The sequence below is a fragment of the Eucyclogobius newberryi genome, unplaced genomic scaffold (assembly GCF_026437365.1).
Source record: "Eucyclogobius newberryi isolate DKJ021-1_F unplaced genomic scaffold, fEucNew1.0.hap1 SCAF_1, whole genome shotgun sequence".
NCBI lineage: Eukaryota > Metazoa > Chordata > Actinopteri > Gobiiformes > Gobiidae > Eucyclogobius > Eucyclogobius newberryi.
In genome coordinates, this window is record NW_027315723.1 from 23,144,897 (window position 1) to 23,154,127 (window position 9,231).

At 39.0% G+C, this 9,231-nt stretch overlaps 2 protein-coding genes across 2 annotated transcripts; both read left to right on the plus strand.

The window, feature by feature from the left end:
• The first annotated feature begins 2,016 nt into the window (after window positions 1–2,016).
• On the plus strand, window positions 2,017–3,334 carry LOC140363505 (trace amine-associated receptor 1-like). Its single transcript, XM_072450111.1, has 2 exons — window positions 2,017–2,942; window positions 3,292–3,334. Exons 1-2 carry the CDS (start codon window positions 2,017–2,019, stop codon window positions 3,332–3,334), a joined length of 969 nt encoding a protein of 322 aa, XP_072306212.1.
• Window positions 3,335–4,285: 951 nt separating this feature from the next.
• LOC140363514 (trace amine-associated receptor 4-like) lies at window positions 4,286–5,663 on the plus strand. The gene is made up of 2 exons (XM_072450122.1): window positions 4,286–4,296; window positions 4,688–5,663. The coding sequence occupies exons 1-2, from the start codon at window positions 4,286–4,288 to the stop codon at window positions 5,661–5,663; spliced, it is 987 nt and encodes a 328-aa protein (XP_072306223.1).
• The last annotated feature ends 3,568 nt before the right edge of the window (window positions 5,664–9,231 follow it).

A 9,231-nucleotide genomic window follows, 5' to 3' on the forward strand; every position in this document is an offset into this window, starting at 1 on the left:
CAATTAATGGGGTGCTGAGTGTCCATTAAAGGTCCCATAACATGCAAAATCGACTTTTCAGAGCTTTTAACCTTCTTACATTGCTATTTGTGCTTCATATATGTACCCAGAGTGTTTTTTTGATTGATTCCCGTAGTGTTTAGCTATAGTACAGACTATCTCCTTTCCTCGAATCTCCAAACTGACGGGGGGTGTCTACAAGAGCGCGTCATACCCACAGGCACGCGTCATCATCCCCCCTCACCCTCCCCCCTCTCCACCCGCCTGTGGGGCTACGTCACGGGTTGGGCGGGGCACACACGCTCTCTGAGACTACGTCACGGGTTGGGCGGGGGAGCCAGATCGCTCTTCGCAAGGGTGGGGGCGAATATCAAACCAAACCGTTTGCATTTCCGGGTTGGTGAGGGGGTCCAAGGTCTGGGTGATATTTCTTAACTATTATGTTAAGGGTGTTGCACAACCCTTATTATTATCAATTATACACTTAGGATAGACTACGAAACGTGAAAAAAGCATGTTATGGCACCTTTAATGATAAATAAAATGAGCTATCTTGCAATGAATCAAAGGGTGAAAACATTTTAAGGGGTCTGAATAATTTCCGTACCCACTGTATTTCCAGCGTCAGCAAAGTGTTGGTTAACAGGTCAAAAATAAATATTTTTTCATTGTCAAGCTAATTGAATCTTTAATAATTTTGGTAAATCATTTGGTAAAGAGGGAGCCGAATTTTGTGACAAGGATTTAAGATAAAATCATAAAAATAATAATCCTTACTAGGTTACATCTGTCATGGAAGTTCCACTCCCATGGAAGCATGTGTTGCACTAAACACGACTGCACCACAACAAAGGAGAGGTAATTACTTATTACTGATTATCAATGCTGCCATGACAGTTATAGTGATGAATAGTTTCCAAAACCACTGAGGAGACTTCTCTGCTCTGTTTGTGACAAAGACAAAAGATTTGTCCAAGTTTAGTTTAGTTTCTTCTTTATTAGAAGGGACAAAGTACAGAGACTTGTAAAAGACAAAGATGCTCCGCACCAGATAGTAGCAAGTAGTTGATTTCCATCTGCAGTCCTTGATGGACAATTCTTATGTTGAATGTGTGTTTTTGCTTTAGCAAACAAAACACATTCAACATAAGAATTAAACCGAGTTCACATTTTGACCCAGATACACTCACACACAGCCACACATCTCATTAAACAAGTATTTACATAAGCATAAGGCGTATACATGACCTACCAGTTTAGCTTTGCACTATTAAAACAGTCCATAAAATATATATCATGATACATTTGTTAATTTGTCCTTCATGGAAGAGTACATTTACATATTTCACCCACATTTCTGCAGTATGTGGTGTTGCATGTCATAAAACTGTTATCAAAAGGGCACTACTTTAGGCTTCTTATAAGGGGGAGAATGTTGAACAGTTTGTTTGACTTTTTTGGTTAAGGGGGAAGATTGTTCCACTCCTTTATTGCATTATAGGAGAAAGCTGTTTGTGCAAGTGTAGTTTTGCGTTTTGGTATGACACACTGGCCCCTGGTGGAGGCTCGTGTGGCTCTGAAAGTGTGAGCTGAATAAAAGTGTATTAGAGGCAGATGCAGAGTATTTTAGAATTCTGTATCCATTCTAATGGAGTTTTTTTTATTTTATTTTTTTTACATTATCGCAGTCTGCATTTTTGTAAGACATAGCAACGGTGATGCTGTTGTGGTTTTGGTTTAGGTTTTTTCTTATGTCGAGTGACGGAGCAAAACTAATTTCCCCTGTGGGACAGTAAAGATACCTTGAATCTTGAAGGCACTTTTACAAACACTGGCCAAATACTGCAAACAATCTGATTGGATGAGCGAGCTGAGATTTTGAGACCGGTGTCTATAAAATGTGTTTGCAGGTCTAGTGGTCCAGTGAACAGCATATAATCAGATGTGAATTACCTAAACTTACTGTTAAGCATCAATTTATGTGCATGAAGAAGGAGTCTTCATCCTCATCTGACAATGAATGCCACTCACACTGTGCTTGACATCCATCCATGTTTTCAGTTAGTTAATTTGACCACTTTACTGTTTCCTCCTAACCCGTCTGCTCTGTGTGTGCTGGTGTATCTTGTGCTTGGACTGTTGTCGGCTATAACAGTTTGTGGAAACCTTCTTGTGATAATCTCCATTGTTTATTTCAAGCAGCTCCACATTCCCACAAACTACCTGATCCTGTCTCTGGCTGTGGCTGACCTGTTGGTGGGAGTCGTGGTCTTTCCTTTCAGCATGGCTCAGACTCTAACCTCCTGTCTCTATCAGGAAACTGTCTTTTGTAAAATACGGGATTGTTTTGATGTTACTGTCAGTACTTCCTCTATTTTGAATCTTTGTTGTATTTCCATTGACAGATATTATGCCATTTGTAATCCTCTCACATATAAGAACACAGTGACTGTGCGTGTGGCTGGAGTTATGATCTTCATGACCTGGAGTGTTGCTATTATGATTGGAATTGGTATAGTTTTTGGTGGATACAGCCAGGGAACTTGTGAAGAAACATGCTCTGTTAATGCTGTTCTGTCTAATGTCACAGGGCCTGTCTTTTCCTTTTTTATGCCGGCCATTATAATGCTGTGCATTTACAGTAAGATCTTTATTGTTGCTCAGAGACAGAGAAACAGCATCCAGAATTCTAAAGGTGGTGTGATAAGTAAGACGGAGAGGAAGGCCACTAAAACTCTGGCAATAGTGATGGGGGTGTTCCTCTTATGTATGACTCCATACTTTCTGTGCATTGTTTTTCTGCCTTTAGCCAGTGAAACTCCACCGTTCTCTCTGATTGAAGCTCTCAACTGGCTCACACTGTCAAACTCAATGCTCAATCCTTTCATTTACGCCTTCTTCTACAGCTGGTTCAGATCTGCCTGTAAAATGATATTAACTGGACACCGGGATGCACTGACAGCTTTGCCAACATAGTGTTGTGTTAGAGATGAAAGAGTGTTTGCATTCAGCATCTGCTTAAAATAAAATCAACGAAATTAGTTGTTCTGATACAAACAATTTAAATTATGGGATTATTCAGTCCATTTATTTGTATGCAACCTTTGACCATACAAAGTCTTTGTTTTTGTGTACTTATTTGGCTTGGCAACAACACTTTAAAGTTGTTATATTTCATGAAAGGACTTAGACCTGAACATTTATAGTGGTAATGGACACACTCCGCATCATTTGTAATATTATTGGTCTTCAAATATTCTCCTTTACTTTGGCATCACATGTTTTAGAACTTAAGCTTTTTTTTGGCTTTTTTTTCTTTTTTGTATTAGAATAAACATAAACAATAGAACTTAGAACACAACACAACCAGAGAGCTTAAATAAGTCCCACATAGTCCAAAGTCTGTCAACTTTGTCAATTTCCAAATTTGGTCTGAATGTCATTCTTTACATTTGTCTGTTCGTCCCCATATCAGTCCAGTTCTTTATCGTTGATATGGTTTGGGTCATCCATTTCTTTGTGATGGCCTTTTTTCCTACTGCCAAAAGTACATTCCAAAGTTATCTGTTTATTGTGTCCATGGCAGCAGTTTTGAGGCCCAAGTGCACAGTCCTAAAATTAAGAGGGATGGCAGAGTCAAATGTCCAATGTTTTTGAGCAACAAGAATGTCCCAAAATACTTGATAGTGGTTTGCCACTTGAAATAAAATAATTTTTCAGACAAGGAAAACCCTAACCATATTCTTCTTTTGTTAATGAATGTTGGAATAGGAATTCAATTCATCCTTTTTACTTAGTTTTAAAAGTATGGAATAAGATTCAATTCTTTAAAGGTACGTATCGTGGGATTTGCGCAACAATAAAGGCTAGTTTTTCTCTAAAATTGTTTACAAATCTTTATGGCGAATTAGTTAGATATTTAAGAGATTCTGTTTGTCATTTAAATGGGTAGATCTTTCTAATGGTCAAAATTTTTTATTTTTTTCCAAACTATTCCAAATTACCCCTGGTAAGTGCTTGTGTACCCCAAAGGAACCCTGATTGGGAAAACACTACTTTAATGTTGGAAGTTATAGATCACTTCCAAAGCTTATCTGTCTATACATTGTGCTGTCCACCTCAATCACAAATTGTACTAGTTGTCACACGCTAGTGCTCTGGGACAGAGTGGGCTCTTTTTCCTGAGAGGGCTCCAGACCATTGATGTGAACAGATACTTTACTGTCTTTATCAGTCGGTTGTTGTTAGAGCTGTTTTCTTTGGGTTAGTCAGTTGAGGTGGCGGTATGACCATGAGGCACGATAACTGGTCACGACGAGCTCAACAAGGAGAAGGGTGGACTCTGTGGTGGAGAGAAGAACTCTGATGCAGACCAACAGAACATTTTTGTGTCCGAACTGAATTGACACTGAGCACTTTATTACTATTGATAATAACTTTTATAAAGGTTTGTTTGTGTTGATTGTGTTTCTCTGCTGTGCACCTGAATGTGTTCTACGGGGATCAATAAAGTATCTTTCTATCTGGATAGTTACTGTAACCCAGCAGTCACATCACACTGAATAATTTGCATTCAAATCATGATCATCATTGGATGAGATATGCATTTGTGGGCGTGGAGAAAAGAAGAACTGATAAAAATGTGCTAATATAGACCCATAAGACAACATCTTGGCCATTCATCAAGATTATTTTTGACATTAAAAGATATGAATTGGACTGATATCCATCCTTGCTTTGAATTTTATAATGCAACTTACATTATTTCCCACAACCCTTCAATATTATGTGTTTTCATATATATTGTACTTTTCTGTTTGTGTCTAGCAACAGTTTGTGGAAACCTTCTTGTGATAATCTCCATTGTTTATTTCAAGCAGCTCCACATTCCCACAAACTACCTGATCCTGTCTCTGGCTGTGGCTGACCTGTTGGTGGGAGTCGTGGTCTTTCCTTTCAGCATGGCTCAGACTCTAACCTCCTGTCTCTATCAGGAAACTGTCTTTTGTAAAATACGGGATTGTTTTGATGTTACTGTCAGTACTTCCTCTATTTTGAATCTTTGTTGTATTTCCATTGACAGATATTATGCCATTTGTAATCCTCTCACATATAAGAACACAGTGACTGTGCGTGTGGCTGGAGTTATGATCTTCATGACCTGGAGTGTTGCTGCTATGATCGGTATCAGCATCATCATTGGAGGACACAGTCAGGGAACTTGTGATGAGATGTGTCTAGTTGATGTAGTTTTGACCAACGTAACAGGGCCTATTTTGGCCTTTTTTACCCCTGCAGTTTTAATGATTTGCATATATATGAAAATTTTCATTGTTGCTCAGAGACAGAGAAACAGCATCCAGATTTCTAAAGGTGGTGTGATAAGTAAGACGGAGAGGAAGGCCACTAAAACTCTGGCAATAGTGATGGGGGTGTTCCTCTTATGTATGACTCCATACTTTCTGTGCATTGTTTTTCTGCCTTTAGCCAGTGAAACTCCACCGTTCTCTCTGATTGAAGCTCTCAACTGGCTCACACTGTCAAACTCAATGCTCAATCCTTTCATTTACGCCTTCTTCTACAGCTGGTTCAGATCTGCCTGTAAAATTATTGCATTTGGACAAATATTCAAAAGTAATTTGGCAAATACAAAACTGATGTGATTCACACCACTTGGCATCAACTAGACTACCATTATGCTGTAGTGTTTTAAGTGTAAATCCTGGTAGTTCCAGTTCACACGAGAACAAGTGATACATGTTAAATAAAGTACAACTGAAATGACAATGAAAAATAGTTTTGTTCTGAAATGTGTTGAAACGTCTTGAATTATCGTGATAATGATGCATTTGCATGTTTCTCATAAAATATGCACTACATCGTGGAGCAATGATAATATCAATAATTTGTTTAAATGCAAATAATATTTTATGTAAAGGCTAGCTCGAGACTTATGTCATTATATTGTGAGCTGGCATTATTTTAAATTGTTTTGGGCCGTAGGCTTCATTTGACATTTGGGACAGTGCAGAATGAAATGAGAGTGAAACTGGGGAATGACATGCAACACATAATCAAGAGCCGGAGTCGAATTCAACGCTGTGGCCTTTAGCATAAGTGGTATCCACTCTACCACAAGCGGCATGAGCTGACATATTTACCAGTTATATTCGTGCATCGTATTTCTCTGACAGGGATTGTACTGTACACGTAGCTTTGTTTTAGCGCTTCAAGCAATCGATTTAGCTGCCAACTTGTAAAGAGCCTCTAAACACCACTTTTTAACTGATTAACTCTCTAAAGTGATCTAAAATACAGTTATATACACATCACTGGCAGTATTTTGACATTTTAGTGCATATTTGTAAAAAAATCTGACTTCTGGGTCCAAAGCCATGGTGCCAATGTCCTCCTTGGCTTCAACTATGGCCACTGCATTTGAATTTTTTTGTTGATCCTGCAGCCTCTGCTGAATCATAGGTCTGGAGATAACGACACGGCTGAGCCTGTGTGTTTGACATAGTGACAATGGAGGGCATGCAGCGTGCAGAGCAAGACTCATGTGTGAGATGCTAGCTGTTTTTTTAGCATTGATGCTCGGAGCTGCTACATACACACACAGTGTTGTATTGTGAAACACTTTACTTTTCTGAGGTGAGTGCAGAATAATTTCATTCACACATGTATATTATTTATAACAAAAAAGAGACGGTATAACCTAAATCCATGGTTTACTTTGGTTAATGATTAGTTATTCATAAACTCGTAACTAAAATTACTCTCCTATGAAAAATGCCAATTCCATTTCAATGCTTTATGTTGGCCAGTCTTGTTTGCACATTAGTTTAAAAAAATTCAAACTGAAGGGAAAGTCATCCTGCTGAATCACTGTCTGGTTCTGAATAGCTTCATAGCTTCAAATCTTTTGATCCAGAGGACTTCAGCTCATCTGGCATTTCTGAAACATAATTTCAAGTCCAAATTGTTCACATAAATACATAATTATTCATTACACCATAATAAGGGTTAAATGTACAAGTCAATTCACGAAAAATAAAAGTTGCAATATTATTTATTAGAGCCAAAGGACGAGAATCAATCCGGCAATGAACTTATTCAAATTGTATCCAGGGGCCGGAAAATCACAAAAATTGAGTAGTGAACAAGAACAAAATATGCCCGTGAGTAAAACCCGCAACAAGTCGGCACAGACAGAACAGAGCAACAGAGCTTTTACGTTGTTGTTTTTTTAATAAGTGATTTTCTTTCTTTTTTTCTCAGAATTTGTAAGTTGAAGTCACGAATAAGCCACTCAGTGTTTCAGATGACAGTATTGGTTGTCTTAAAAGTATACATTGAGCTGTTAAAGTTGAATAGTTTTCCGCTCCGCTCGGGGGTGTGACCCATTTTGCATATGAACTGCAGCTGCTCAGTGTTGATATTTTTTTCAACCAATGGGCTGCGAAGTACATGGCTACTTAGGAGGAGCTGGAGCCGGGAGCTGGATTACTCTCTCCTCGGGAGATTCATATAGCAACAAACTTTATCCAGAGCTATGGAGACTAAAAGAAAGTGCCTGGCGTAAGCACTCACAAGAGTCCCTGCTACATGCTATAATTATATATAGTCTTCTAACCCAGGTATGCTGGACCCAACTTCACTGGAGCTAATTTTTTTTAGCTGGAGCTAAGTTGGAAGCTAGGCTAAGCTAGCGCCATGTTATTGGCCTCTCTGCGGCATATTTTTCTGTGTTGTTTTGTATTTCTTGACCTGTGGGTTGTGTGGGTCGTGCAGGGTACGTCTTATGGTGGTTTAGCGTTAGTTTTCGTGATTTCTTCACTTATTGCCGGCTTTTGCTTCCGGCTTGACTGAGCCGGGGGGCTAAGCTCCGTGCCCCGAATTGCTAAATCAAAAGTTAGCTAATCCCCCCAGTGCTGAATCAAAAGTAAATTTAAATTCAACTCCAATTTCTGGATGGTAGAGATTAGGGATGCAGACCTAAACCCGCGTTCAAGTTCAAGTCCGGATTCGAATCCAGAGGTTTAGGTTCAGGTCCGGACCTAAACCATGCCATATTTGCATAATGTTACAACAGCGTAACACAAGACACTTCACTAAATTAAGTTGAAGACACATGAACAAGGACGACTATCAAACACACGGCTTAACTGCAGACTGAAATAAACTCAACTTGTCTGCTTTATTCACCGTTTTTAACAGAAGTTACAACTGACAAATCACAAGCTGCTAGCTAAGACTCAACTCAACAACAAGAGCATGTTGAGTATTGTTGTCAGGGTCAGTCTGGGTCAAGGGTCAAAGCAGCTGTTTCATCTGATACAATGTTTTGCCTTTAGACACATTTCCACTCTTTAATGTTACAGATCCAATGGGATCAAAAGTCAGGTCAAAACCTTCAAAACAGACAAAACACCAGTGTAAATAATTAAGTCACAGTGTAAAATAACAGAGTTACAAAAACTAGCATAAAAGTCAACTAGAACCACTGTAAAGCAATCAACTTAGTAGTATCAAAAGTAGAATATGAAAATATTTTACACAACACATCAAAATAATACTTCATATTAGCAGCATTTAACACCAGACCATATTTAACTACTGTAGAATACAAATACAAAATACTATTACAAAATATAAACTCCAATTAATGAATGCAGCAATTAAGCAATATTACTTTGACTTAGAATTTACTTAATGCCAAATACATCACACCACAACATAACACTTAAGTTATTTCATTCATATTCACACCGAGAGGAAAGACCCAGACAAGACAACGCTGATCCCGCCCCTTTAACACGCAATCCATAAACAATCACAACATCGCACGCGGCGGCCACAGCTTAAAACAGTTCAAATAAAGCCAGCGATCTTACCGGCTTCACTTCAATGTTCACATGTGGATACACGGTTCCACGCTGTATCTCGCATCTTTAAACTTATTTCGCCGGCTTCAGCTTCTGCCCGGAAGACGCGTGCGTCACTAATCAGGGTCCGGGTGCGCTATTGACGGCGGCGCATGTCAGTGTTTACGTCGTTTCCAGCGCGAATTTCGCGATCAATGGAAGGTTTAAGATGGTCTAGATTCTAGAACAAAAAGGATATAGTATTTGAGTGCTATATTTTATATGTGTCCAGAACCGAATCACCGGGGTTTGGACCTGAACCGAAACGTTTTTACAAGTCCAGATCCGGTCCATTGTAGCGGTA

Excerpts from the sequence above, each read along its gene's own strand:
- LOC140363505 (XM_072450111.1), top strand. The coding sequence starts at position 2,017 with ATGAATGCCACTCACACTGTGCTTGACATCCATCCATGTTTTCAGTTA. Across the intron at positions 2,943-3,291 it reads TGTAAAATGATATTAACTGG|TAAGCTTTTTTTTGGCTTTT; the intron begins ACACCGGGATGC and ends TGTTTTAGAACT.